This window comes from Alexandromys fortis, unplaced genomic scaffold, assembly GCF_014885135.2.
Source record: "Alexandromys fortis isolate MF-2015 unplaced genomic scaffold, M_Fortis_MF-2015_v1.1 scaffold_42, whole genome shotgun sequence".
NCBI lineage: Eukaryota > Metazoa > Chordata > Mammalia > Rodentia > Cricetidae > Alexandromys > Alexandromys fortis.
In genome coordinates, this window is record NW_026067934.1 from 5,659,085 (window position 1) to 5,673,623 (window position 14,539).

At 39.8% G+C, this 14,539-nt stretch overlaps 1 protein-coding gene across 5 annotated transcripts in view; it reads right to left on the minus strand.

Moving 5' to 3' along the window:
* Positions 1 to 14,539, minus strand: part of Foxn2 (forkhead box N2) — a 49,753-nt gene that overhangs the window by 18,426 nt on the left and 16,788 nt on the right. For all 5 annotated transcript variants that reach the window (XM_050146102.1, XM_050146106.1, XM_050146103.1 and 2 more), the window contains one exon: positions 8,340 to 8,890. In XM_050146102.1, coding sequence (XP_050002059.1) covers positions 8,340 to 8,876 — 537 coding nt within the window. In that variant the 5' untranslated portion in view covers positions 8,877 to 8,890. The remainder of the gene's footprint in view (positions 1 to 8,339; positions 8,891 to 14,539) is intronic.

Consider the following 14,539-nt stretch of genomic DNA (forward strand, 5'->3'; position numbering starts at 1 on the left):
AACATTAAAACTGCACTAGGCAAAATTGAACTAGGCAAAATTTAATTCTGTTTACAGACTAAAGTTTCAGTCATAACGTTCGCTTATATTTAATAAAAATTCAGAAAAACATAAGATTTGGATGCTGACTAGGAAAGTAGCTCAGTGGCAAACAATTGCCAAGCATATGCAAGGGCTTTGAGTTTGATCCCCAGATCAGGAGAATAGATTTAACCCTTTCTTTAGATCTGATTTTTCTGAAGTGGTATGAAGAATATAATACAAAGGAACAGAAAGCAGGCCTTGCGTTCTGTGGGGAGAACTGCCATCTCTAGATAACATTCACTCAAGGACCAAAACCAACTTCCAACTTTATGAAAGTACAGCGGACTTGTCTTCCACAGATGCACGGGAAAATACATTCTGATGTACTGACTCAAAAGGGTTCATAAATTTAAACAAAACAAATACCACTGTGATGTGGGAGTCTCCTCTGTGTGCTGTGATTAGCATTAATGAATAAAGACACTTCTTTGGACCTATAGCAAGGCAGAACTTAGGTAGGTAGGGAAAGCTAAGCTGAATGCTGGGGGAAAGAAGGGCGGAGTCAGAAAGACACCATGGAGTCATGGCCAGAGTCAGACATGCAAAAACTTTACAAGTGTGTATTGCCACGTGGCAATACACAGATTAATAGAAATGGGTTAAATTAATATGAAGAGTTAGTCAAATTGAACCTAGAGCTAATGGACCAAGCAACGCTTTAATTAATACAGTTTCTGTGTGATTATTTCGAGTTTAAACTAGCTGGGAACCAACAAGCAGCCTCCCACTACACCACTGAGGTGTGGTGATGAAAAACTTTACTTGAGCGGGGGGGGGGGGGGGGGGGGGGGGGGGGGGGGGGGGGCAGGAACATCATGAGTTCAAATGCTTAGTTGCATATCAGGTTCCAGTAGAGGCCAGCCTGAGCTACATTAAGATCTGCCTGGGTCAATAAATAAGTCCACTGGTGCTTTTCCTCTGCCCCTGAACATAATAATGCTCCTAAATCTCCAACTATTAAGCAGTGTCCTGCAAGAATTCATCAACATCAAGCAATTTCCTCTGGGGTTGAAACATTCTATCCCGCAAGGAAGTTCAAGCAGAAGGTAAACAACCCAAAACACCTTCAGGAAGTTCACGAAACAAAGTTACTAGGTCCTTCCCTCCCAGAGTAAACAAAGAATTCCAAGAGTCACTCTTCTTAGGTGAGTGACAAAGACCTTGAAACAAGCCCCACAGCTAGAAGAAGCAGAGACCTTGAAAGTTAAGAACCAAATGAAAGCAGCAGAGACCAACTGAGCTTCTTCCTTGAACAGGTGTAGACCAACTGAGCCACCTAGAAAGGACATTCCTCAAGCTGTTGAGCAGCCTGCAGGTTGGGCAGTGTGTTCCAGGTTCCCAGTTTTGTAAGCTGTCACCTGTGCTGGATTGGGCTTTGGTGATGCAGATGTTTTTGACTCATCTCTGCTCCCCCTCACACACTCACATAAAAATCAGTGGTCACCAAGTTGGACTTTGGTGGTATCTGTACTCACTGCTTTTTCTCTCTCTTACTTGTGATAGATAACATGCCAATTGTGCTCTAGTGTTACAATTTTTGTCTTGTTTTTTCCGGGACAGATAATTCTCTTTCTCAAATTCTACCTAAACGGGAGATAATATCCTTTCCCATTCTCTAGCTCTCAACTCCTTACTTCTTTCTCTGAACTTTGCAATTGCTCAGATTAGCAGGTGTGGCAGCATAGGCCTGAAATACTTGAGGAAACAGGCAGGCAGATCAAGATCAGGAGTTCAAGCTTGGGACTGAGAGTTGGAAGAGAGGTTAAGAGCAGAGGACCTAGGTTCACTTCCCAGCATCTGCATGGTGGGTTATAACCACTTTAACTCCAGTTCCAGGCATTTAATGCCTTCTGGTCTAAGTAGGCTCCTACATGCATATAGTGCACACATACTTGATGTAGGATTCCCCTCTGCATGCTGTGAATACTATTGGTTAATAAAGAAACTGCTTTGAGCCTATAGCAGAGCAGGGCAGAACGGAGCTAGGTGGGGAAAACGAAACTGAATGCTGGCAGAAAGAAGGCAGAGTCAAGTGAGAAGCCGCATAGCCCTGCTGGAGACAGACACCAGAACTTTATCCTTTACCTGATAAGCCACAGCTTCGTGGTGATACAAAAACTAATGGAGATGGGTTAATTTTATATATGAGTTAGCCAGAAACACGCGTAAGCTATTGGCCAAACAGTACTGCAAACAATATGATTTCTGTGTGATTATTTTGGGGCTGAGCAGCCGGGAACAAACAAGCGACCTTCACAATACACATAGGCATTTACTGACATACACATAAAACAAAACAGTCTGGGCGGTGGTAGCACACCCAGGAGGCAAAAGTAGACAGATTTCTGTTGAGTTCCAGACCATCCTGATCTATATAGTTGAGAGATCTAAACTTCCTCCATTTTACAAGCTGGGTCTACCGTTTCAGTCTCTATTTTAAAAAACAAAGGACTATTAAACAAACACCTTTACATTCAGGGACCAGGGAAAGAGCACAAACAAGGCCTGAGTCAGTCCCACAATGTCAAGGACAATTCCTGCAATCCCCTTCAAATGTACCCAAGTAGATCCATGGATAAAACCTCAGTCAATTAAAAATATACTAATGTAACTGCTGCCTGCTTAACCAATTATGCTTGAGATGACCTAACTGTTCCTAAAATTCCCCTAGCTATGCTTAAAAGGAGCCTGCACATTCCTCTCGGGGTTGTCTCCAACCCCGCATAAGCTGGTAAATAAACACTCTGTTCTTGCGCACTACTTGAGTCCTGAGTCTGCTTTCTTCTTGGACCTTAAAGAGTAAGTTCGAGATCAGCCATGATTTAAATTTAAAAACTCAGTTTTAAAATCTAAAAAAATAAAAGGAAATCTTTAATGACTTCCATGCCATTGTGGTGATTTGAATGAGAAAAGTCTCCCCAAGCTCCTATTTTTAAATACATGGTCCCCAGTAGTGAAACTATTTGGGAAGGATCAGGAGATATAGCCTTGTTGAAGGAAATGTGTCACTGGGGATGGGTTTTTAGGTTTCAAAAGTTCATGCCATTCTCAGCTTTCTGCCTCATATTTGTGTATAGTGATATTTTATTTGTATTTTAAAAAATAAAGCTTGCCTGAAGATCAGAATGCAAAGCTAAACCACTAGAGGCCAGGGACTGGTAGTACAGACCTTAAATCCCAGGGCTCAAGAGCCGGTATCTGTGACTTCAAGGCTACCTTGGGCTACACAAAAATCAATCCAGAAAGAGATCCAGGTGGTGGTGGTTCATATCTTTAACCCTAGCACTAGGAAGGTGGAAACAGGAGCAATATGGCTGGGCAGAGACAGGAATATAAAGGGGAAGAGACAGGACTCACTGGAGTGTGGAGTCTGAGCATTTGTGGAGACAGGATCTTGCCCTTTCAGTCTAAAGATTTGGTAGAGGTAAAAAGTCTCTCTCGTGGTTGGCTGCTTTGCTTTTCTGATCTTCAACCTGAACTCCAACTCTGTGTCTGGGTTTTTATTATTCTTGCTACATTTGTGTCCTTTAACGACTACTTCAGCATCACACCTGGCTGTTTGCGGTCATTCCCTACCATGATGGGTAAACATTTCTCCTGTAAGTTCTCTTGGTCGTGGTATCTTATCACAGCAATTTAAAAGTAACTAGGACAGCATCCTCAGCTACACAGTGAGTTTGTTGAGCCCAACTGGGCTACATGAAACCCTATCTGGAGAGAGGGAAGAAGGGAGGAAAAGAGGGAGAGAGGATAAGCAAGCTCATTATATAAAAATCAAACAAGAAAGCAAAAAATGTTTACCTTAAGTGCTATGGAATGTTCCTTTACACTGTATGAATAAATGTCACTGTGATTGGTTTAATAAAGAAGCTGACTGGCTAAAAGCTGAACAGAATAAGGTTAGGCAGGAGAGCCAGATGAGGAGGATGCTGGGAAGAAGGGTGGAGTCTGGAAACTGCAGCCAGCCAGAGGGACAGGAGATGAATGTCCACATAGAGCCTGAGAAAGTTTTGAAAAAAGTTCTAGGGGGCTGGAGAGATGGCTCAGTGGTTAAGAGCATTGCCTGCTCTTCCAAAGGTCCTGAGTTCAATTCCCAGCAACCACATGGTGGCTCACAACCATCTGTAATGAGGTCTGGCGCCCTCTTCTGGCCTGCAGGCATATACACAGACAGAATATTGTATACATAATAAATTAAAAAAAAAAGTTCTAAATGCACAGAAAAAGACAAATGCAGCTTCCTAGTCTTGCAGTCTCAGGCCAGCTGCAGTGCAGAGATGCATCTGTCTACGCCATCTTCAAACAGCTGCCTGTGAGATGGAGGCAGCCACCAACCGCCATGAGCTAAGCAGTGCGGCAGGTTCCTGCAGTCTCACACTGGCCACTGCACATCTCCCAGTCGCTGTCTGCAAGCTTAAGCAGCCAGTGCAAGCTCTGCCAACACACTGCACAACAGGTCTGCAGCTTTGCTCATGCAGATAGAACACAGATACACAATAAAGACAGATTCAGATAGAAAAAACCCTAAATGGGTTACAGTGTATTTTTAAATGTACAAAGGCTTGGGAGAGAGAAGAGAAAGAATATGTACTGCGTTAGATTAAAAAATAGTTTTAAAATTAAATAAAGTTCTAAAAAAGGGAGTAATTTCAGAAAGCCATGTAAAGGTTGAAAATACAGAAAGTCTGGATCTGTATGTTGTTGTGTTGTCTTTAAATTTTTTGACTGCTGAGAGACTGGATTTTAATATGGTTGAAAATTGGTTGACTCAGGGCCCCTGTTACCAACCACTGTGTTAGACAAGGGATAAGTAGGTAGATAAATCTGTAAGTGATTAGTGCACTAAGTTTCTTGATCATAGAGAGTTTATACCCACTCTGGTAGGATACAAAAACGTGCGCACAGCTATGATATAAGATGTGAAGGGACCCTGGACAGCCCAAGTATGATAAACATGGCTCTGGCAGGCCTTGTCCTTCTCTGATTCCCTCTGCCCCGCTAAAACCTCTAGACTGCATTCCTAAAGGTAGCCACCAAGGTTTACTCCCTTTACTTGTCCACTTCCTCCTCCTGAGGCTGGCTACTAAATCCACCTATCAAAGTATTGAGGCCCAACAATCAAAAGCCTTTGGCTACCCTAATTGACCTGTCCAATCAAAATTAAACACCTCGTCCTAACATGGGATTTCCCCTTTTACCTTTATAAACTGCCAATCATTTGCTTATGTGTCCCATCTTTCCCCTCTCTATCCAAACACAGTCCTTTGTCCCTCCAGGACAAATATCCCTTCCCCCTCTCCCTTGTTCCTTCCCTTTCTCCCTCATGCTCTATTTCCTGTCTTTGTCTTTTATCCCCTGCACTTTGCCACTCTGAGGCAAAGAAATCTCCTTTGGGCCGAATACCAGTCCCTTCAATATGTACTACAGAAAAAAACAAAAGGACAGGAGCCCAGAATAGATATACCAAGGCGGCAAGTGCCTAAGGGAGAGCTCCTGAGCTGGGCTGTGAGGAAGTGGTTTCTCCACAGAGAACAGGAAAATATATGTAGATGGCATAAGATAAAGATCACAATATATTGGAATAGCTAGTGTAAAATATGTGTGTGTGTGTGTGTGTGCAGTTCATGGAGTAATCTTTTTAAAAAGCATCAAAAAGAGATCAAATTGAGCTATCTCTGAAAACTATTCTAAGAATTTTTTTTTTGTTTGAAGATTTACTATTTATGTATTTGTGTATGTGTGGCCATGCCAGGTGTGTGCTTACACAGGCTAGAAGAGGGTGTCAGATCTCCTAGAGCTTGAGTTAGTGATGGTTGTGAGCTGCACTCTGGTCCTCTAGAAAAGCACAAATGTTCTTAATGTCTCAGAAATCTCTCTATCCCTGTGAGTTATAATGTTATTAATGTCCCATAGTGTACGATTCATGGTGACATGACGCTAACTTCATGAAGTTACATACCTGGCTCTTGAACATCTGATTCAAATTATTCATGCTGACTCCCCCCCCTTTCTCTCTGCGAATTATATATATATACATATATGTATATATACATATATATATACATATATAAATAAGATTATCCTAAAACACAAAACTAATAATATGACAACAATGAAAAAGTAAAACAAAAACCAAAACAACAACAAACCAGCACTTGGGAAGCAGAGGCAGGTGGATCTTTGAGTTCAAGAACAGCCTGGTCTACAGAGTAAGTTCTAGGACAACCAGCTCCACACAGAAACCCTGTCTTGAAATACCATCCCCCTCCTCTCAAAAATCAAAAACAAAACAGTTAATGAATGGTAAAGAAAAAGAATTCAGGCAACTATGAACATGGTATTATATATTATGCAAATCAACAAAAATATATTTCTAAAGCTATTTTTACCATCTATATAAATACACACATCTAAATATATGTAAAGTATAAATATACATATGCATATATACACATATGTACATTTTAACTGATGAGAAATAAACTAGGACCCTTGAAAATTTATAGGTATTTTATTTCCTATATTCTAACCTTGGTTTTTGCAGGTCATGGTCAAATGAACACCTAGCTGGTCTCAATGTGCTGGTTATGAAACAAGAGAGTTCCTCAGGATAATATATAAACCCCTTTCAAGTTTTATATCCAAGTAACTAAACACCATAAAGAACAAACATCAAGTTTAGAATCTTGAATCCTAGAGAAGGAAGACATAAAGCCCAACTTATATAAATTCCATCAGATATAACTCTAAATTAAACAATTAGTTGCAAATTAGGTCTGGCCTTTAGGAGACAAACTTAAGAGTCATTAGCATCCAGATGCTAAGTGAAGCCCTGGGAATGAGGAAATTACCCAAAAAACAACTAAACTAAAAAGACAGTGAAAAGAATTTTAAAAAATGTTTAAAAAGTTAAGAGTAAAGCAAACCAATCTAAGCAAGTATGAATTCTCTAAATCAAGGAAAATGAATTCCTAAAGCTAGTTTTACCTTACAACACAATGTCAAACCAAATCAGCAGACTCAGACAAGTGTTGAGGCAAGTGTTAAGACTGCTCAAAACTGCATCTTTATTGAAACTTTATGGCTGGAGAGATGGCTCAGAGGTTAAGAGCACTGACTGCTCTTCCAGAGGTTCTGAGTTCAATTTCCAGCAAGCACATGGCAGCTTGCAACCATCAGTAACAAGACCTGGAGCCCTCTTCTGGCCTGCAGGCACACAAGCAGACAGAACACTGTATACATACATAATAAATAAATCCTGCCCCCCCCCACGAAAGAAATTATATCCAAATGCAGTACTAAGTGTGACCCTCCTTAAATAGAGACATGTTCAGGACAACAATGTACATATCACAAATGAAATAAAGGAAAACCTTATCATAGCCTTGTTCTGACCTCAGAACTGAAGGGCAAGTAACTTACTATGACATTCACTAACCTTCAAGTTCAGTGTTTCTTTCCACTCTGCCTGTCTCCCTTTCTCACTCACACAGAATATACCAGTGCTGTTATATACCTTCTATATCTACAGAAAATCTATATTTTTAAAAGCAAATTTTTAAAGTAAGTATTAAAAATTACAACAGAGAAAAAAGCAAATTAAAATACCTGTCATATTATTTAATATAAATGAGCTATACTTTATGAAATAGATTGTTAAACGGAATAAAAAGGACATATATATACTGATATAGTTGTAGAAATTAAAGGGGATCTACTCCATGGGACTCGAGAGATGAATCAGTGGTTAAAAGCATGGTTGCCCCTTCCAAAGAACTCAAGTCCAGTTCCTAGCACCCACATTAGGCATTTCGCAAATGCCTGTAACTCTAGCTCTAGGGAATTCAATACCCTGCTGTGACTTCTGAAGACACTATACTCATGCACAAACCCAGAAACATGCACAATTAAAAATAAAATCTTTTTAAAATGAGACATATACACCCTCAAAAAAGAAAGGAACAAACAAAAACAACTCAGGCAGTCTGGGGATACCGTGCGGTGGAGTGCTTACCTAACATAGCATAGTTTCAACTCCTGGTGGGGTGAGGGGTGGATAATGGGATGAGGAAGGCTCATTTAAAAGAATAAGTTTCTCTCAACACCAAGACATTTTAAAGCATCATAAATTAAAGCAAATGATGAAGATAATTAATCTCAAACTAACCTAACTGGGCCTTGCATCCCTTGGTTTCCCATCTCATGGACCTGTATCAATTCCCCCATCGCACAGAGTGATGTTTATCATTACTGACCTTGCCATGGCTCCTTTCCACTTTCTGAAAACATTTATTCAGGGACAGATTATGCCGAACAGAATTCTTCCAGCCTGTGGGTGCGGTGGCAAAGTATGGGAAACGGTCCAGAATCCAGCTATAAATTTCCTTGACTGGCAAACATTTATTTGGAGAGTGTTCAATAGCCATATAAATGAGAAGACTAAAGGAGTACGGGGGCTTTGAAGTCGCTGACTTTTTCTCTGGGTTCTGGTAGCAGGATGGTCCAAAGACCGGCACATCATCTCCCTCTATGTCATACAATGGACTAACCATTGGAAAACCTTCACTTCCAAGCCTGAAGTTTGTTAGAAGATTACTATTTTCATGGAGCCAGTTCAAGTTTGTGAGTTCGTCATCTGCTGAGCCAGTGCCCACTAGAGTGGCCTTTGGCCTTGCAGCATCCCCAACTTCAGGCAAGCTTCCCATTTTATAAATCTGATTTAGTCCTGCAAACTTCTTGGCTCCGGGGGTCTCAGCTCTCTTATCTGGAGTCATTCCAATTACTGGACCCATTTACTCGTATAGTTCTGCAATTAAAAGAAAAGTTATAAATTAATATAAGTCTTAAACTCTGGGAAAAGCAAATAAACATTTGTATATACACATCCAAATAAAAAAAAAATTGCAGTTGAGTATGCCACGCAAACAATAAATAAATATAAATAACTGGGTTTTTCTTTATTATTTTTCAGACAGGGTCTCTATTTGTAGTTCTGGCTGTCCTGGAACTCACTATGTAGATGAGGCTCTCCTCAAACTCAGAGATCCTCATGCCTTTGCCTCCTCTGTACTGGGAATAATAAAGGTGTGCACCACCACACCCAGCTTCCCATATAATATTTAAATACAACATAGTTTTGACAGTTATAAAGCATGCAAAGAAGTAGTTGCTTTATATTATTTGAAACAATGAATAATAAACAGTAAATAAAACATAACTTGACAGCATCACACGTATGAGTGATAATAAGGCAAATTACGCAATACAGTAAAGTTTCTAGTCCACAATAACTGTTGTAGGTACTGTTAAAAAATGGGGCTAGTGAGATGGTATGGTGGACAAAGTGCTTACTCCAAGTGCGACAACCCAAGTTCAACTCTGAGAATTAGTGCCTATTAAGTTGTCTTTGGACCTCCACGGGCATGCAGTGGCAAGTATTATGTAGCTGTAGGTGTTTCCATATATGAATAAACTTAATGAACAGACTATATGACTTCTAATTTATCCTAAGTATCTATATTATTTTACTGTACTAGTCATACATACTGCTCAATCTTTAAAATACTCAAATTTGAAACAATGTTCAAACAATAATTTCAAGTAAATCTCCAAATTTTAAAAAATTTACCATAAAAAAATCATTTCTAGGACTAGAGAGATGGTCCAGTCTAAGATTTTACAGGACTTGGGTTAAATTCCCAGCACTCACATGGTAGTTCACAGTCATCCATAACTCCAGTTAGAGGATCCACTGCCTGCTTCTAACTTCCAAGAGTACTAGGTACATGGTACACACACATACATGCAAGCAAAACATTCGACACATAAAATAAAATTTAAAAAACTAACCCAGTTTTGTTTTCATATATCCCATTAAAGAAAAAAATTTTTCAAATTATTTTTAATTGACACAGATTAATTATATAAACTTGCACATGTATACATTGTGGAATGATTAAAACAGGCTAATTAGCTGACAAGATGGGGCATTCCTAAAATCTCTCCATTTAGGAAGCAGGGGCAGGACAGTGACTCCAGGTTCAATGACAGCTTGGTCTACATCACAAATTCTAGGTCAGCCAGTGTGGTAACTTGAATCGGTTCCCATAACGTCTTAGAGAGGCAGTATTGGGAGGTGTGACTTTGTTGGAGTAGGTATGGTCCTGTTGGAGGAGGTAGGTCACTGTGGAGGCAGACTTTGAGGTCTCATATATGCTTAAGTCACACCCAGTATCTCAGACCATTTCCTGCTGCCTGAACAAGATGTCGAACTCTCAGTTCCCTCTCCAGCACCATGTCTGCCTGCATGCCATCATGTCCCACCATGACAATAACGGTCTAAACCTCTGAACTGTAAGCGAGTCACCACAACGAACTGTTTTCCTTTAGAAGAGTTGCTGTGGTCACTGTGTCTCTTCACAGCAATGAAACCCTAACCAAGATAGCCAAGACAATGTAATGAAACTGTGCTGCAGAACACACACGCACACCCCAACATAAATAACATAAATCACCTCCATGGGAAGAGCATATTTAACATGGTGTTTCAGCAGTTTTGAGACACGCTTTCTCTAACTAGTCACAGTGCTGTGGGACAGAGAACTAGAATTTACTCCTGTGCAACTGCAACTCTGCACCCTCTAACATTTCTTATTCCCTAAATTCACTATCAACTAAGTTAAATGCAGTAAGCATTTGCTGTTTCTAAAAAAATAAAAAAAAATAAAAAAAAATCCAGTACTTGAACTCCGTATCCCCAATCACCTCACCCTTAGCTTGTCTCATCTCTGACATCCTCACAGGAAGTTTGAACTGCACTGTACTGATCATGAAGCTGCTCTTGTATTTCTAGTTTCTCAAATGATATTTTTCTTTTTTATTTTCTTTTATTGAGATAGGATTTCTTTGTGTATCTCTGGCTGTCCTGGAACTCACTCTGTAGACCACGCTGGGCTCGAACTCAGAGATCCGCCTGCTTCTGCTTCCCAAGCACTGCCAACACCACCCGGTGTTTTTCTTTCTCTTTCTCTGCCTCCTCCCCTTCTTTTTAAAATTTTATTTATTTTTATTTTACGAGCATTAGTGTTTTGCCTGTATGTTTGTGTGAGGGTGTCAGGCCCCTGGAACTGGAATTACAGACAGTTGTGAGCTGCCATGTGGGTGTTGGGAATCGAACTGGGTCCTTTAGAAGAGTAGTCAGTGCTCTTAACCGCTGAGGCATTTCTCCAGCCCATTTTGCTTTTTATATATACTTAAAAATCTACTCCCCTAAGAGCATAAATGACCAGAGGGAAGTAAAAGAACTAATGTTTCTTTAATTCACTTTCAATGTACAGAAAGATGTCTCATTTCTAAAGCTGTAAAGCTTATTACCTATTCGAGTGCTCAAGCTTACTTAACTGACATGGGGAGAAGTACCTGCAAAGCTTCATATTGCTTAGAGAACAGTCAGCAGGCTATTTCAAGAACTACGGAGCTTGTCTATTTGGATCCTGGGAGCCACAACTAAATTCCTCAATTAGTGTTAACACCAGCCAATATTTTCAGGGCCAGATAGCATATACTAAACACCTTTCATGCTATATGTCAGCTAGCCATCAATTAAAGTGGAGATAACTGAGAACCATTTTTTGGATTTACACATGGAGTACTACACAGCAGAAAAATGGCAGCTTGAATTTTGCAGGAAAATGGATGGAGCTAGAAAACATTATTTTGAGTGAGGTAACCCAGACACAGAAAGACAATTATCACACATACTCACTCATACGTGCTTTTTAAACATAAAGCAAAGAAAGCCAGCCTACAAACCTCAATCCCAGAAAACTTAGACAACAATGAGGACACTAAGAGAGACTTACATAGATCTAATCTACATGGGAAGTAGAAAGTATAAAAAGACAAGATCTCCTGAGTAAATTGGGAGCATGGGGACCTTGGGAGAGGGTTGAAGGGGGGAGGGGAGAGCAGGGAGGAGAGCAGAGAAAAATGTAGAGCTCAATAAAATCAATAAAATAAAATTTTAAAAAATCTGAAAGAAAAATAGTAAACCAGCTCATACATTTCTACTTTAACTTTGATTAATGTTTAAGCCTTGTAAATTACATCATTTAAGCCACTGGACCACACAAACAGGCACTGTAAGACACCTAAAAGCGATTATCTTGAGAAGCCTGTTTTGGGATTGTTTACTGCCTCCTCCTCACCCCACATCTTCCTGTCTTAATATTTAATGAACTTGTTATCAAACTCGGGGGTACAAGCTGTGACTCCTCGTGTCTGATAATAAACTCTCCTGAAAACCCTTCCCACAGTGCAAACAACGGTCAGTCTTCACCTGAGTAGAGGCCACCAAGCAGAGAAGAACTCCCTGGGCTGCTGCTAACCGTGCTGAGCTGTGCCTCTCTGCTACAGGTAACACAAGCGCATTAACGTAACAGGCACTCAAAAAGCAAAATCTCTCAGAAACTAATTTAGATGGGGGCAAATATGGTTTTTATAAAATTCCTTTATTAGGTCTATAATCTTTTGGTTCATAAATTTTTGTGATGCACTATATGGGTGGTGTGTCCTCCAAATCTGCTACAATGCTGGCACATTACCAAGCTGATATGAACTGTAACAGCCATTACTTGGAATAGAGTATAAATGGCAGCAAATATGCCTCAGCATTACAGGAAATACATAGCAAGCAAAGCTGAAAATGCTGGGACGACACTGTAGATGAGCATCTTCTTAGCAAGACTTGCAGCCTTGGTGTTTTTGTATTATGTATTGCTTTCATTAGTTAATCAATAAAGAAACTGCTTGGCCTGATAGGGCAGAACTTAGGTAGGCGGAGGAGACAGAACTGAATTCTGGGAGGAAGAAAGCAGAGACAGAGAGCCACCAAGGAGACGCCAGGTCAGAAATGCTAAATCTTTCCTGGTAAGCCACGACCTCATGGAGAACACAAATTAATAGAAATGGGTTAAATCAAGTTGTGAGAGTTACCCAATAGGAGCCTAGAGCTAATGGCCAAGCAGTGTTTTAATTAATACAGTTTCTGTGTGATTATTTCGGGTGTAAGCTAGCTGGGTGACTGGGATAAACAAGGGACCCTCTCTCCATCATCATCATCACAACAACAACAACAAATCAACATTTATTTCTGTCTAAAAATACATAAAACTGTATCATATACAACTAAGCCCCAACCGTCCCTCTTCCTCAACCTCCCCCACAAATATCTGCAGCATCATTAAAGACTAGAGCTAACTTGCATATCCTGCAATAGAGACACTGCAGTTACCTCTTCAGTCTACTACTCCATCACCAGTGGACTCCACTATCTGAAACAGTAACCGAAACTAAAGGACTTGTAAAAACTGGAGGGGAGCTTATTTGAAAAGCTGTTTATATTACAGGTTTGGTAAAGGACTTTGTTAGTCCTCCAAATTTTTTTAAATATATTTATTTTTATAGTTTAAACTTAAGCTCAAAGTTTTTGAGGAAAATGTTATGCTAGCATGCTAAATTATTTTTAGTAGTAACCCTCCCTTCCCCCCCTCTACACACAGAGTCAACTCATGGACTTATCAGAAAACTCAAGGCCAAACCAAAAGCCACCTCTTGCTAGCCCATTCTATCACAAAGCTTTCTATAACACAGATTAGTTTATCAATTAATGTGTGACTTTTTAAATTTTGAAACTTTGAAAAGATTTACTACATATGTCTCTCCTTCACACCAATGAGACCCACCAGGCACAGCAGCTGACATAGGACTTCTCAGAAGGTGCCGCAATCATTGTTTCCTGACTTCCTCATAATGCAACATTAACTTCCGGATTCTGTTTGTTTCACTTGCTGCACTTATGACTGGACTCTGCCAACCCCATCACTTTAACAGAACCCTTCTTCTGACCTCTGGGATTTAAGTGGTAAAATAATTTAAATCTCAGAACTTTCAGTATATTGTTAATATCTCAACAGTTCTGCCCGATGCCAACATTCTTAAGACATATGGGAATTTTGAAAATAGACCGGAGAAACATCTTGGAGAGACAAGTTAAGAGCACTTGTTGCTTTTGCCTAAGGTCAGGTTCAGTTCCTAGAACCCACATGGAGGTTCACAGCCACCTGTAGCTCCAGTTGCAGGTACACATGGCACACACACACACAGACAAACACACAACGAAGGCAAACATTTATACATATAAAATAAGTCTTTAAAAAACGACAACCTTAAGAAATTTAGAAACAAATTTAAGTTTTTACTTATTAACATTCTCAGAAACAAAAGATAGGAACTAATACAATATATGGTATAATGAAAACAGCTGTATAAAAATGTACAGAGTAATATTCGTTCATATTCAAGTCAGAATCTTGAATTCATATTCAAGTCAGAATGTATCAAGTGAAAAAAATCCATCTATTATCAAGATGCTTATGGTTGGTATGGTAGTACACAC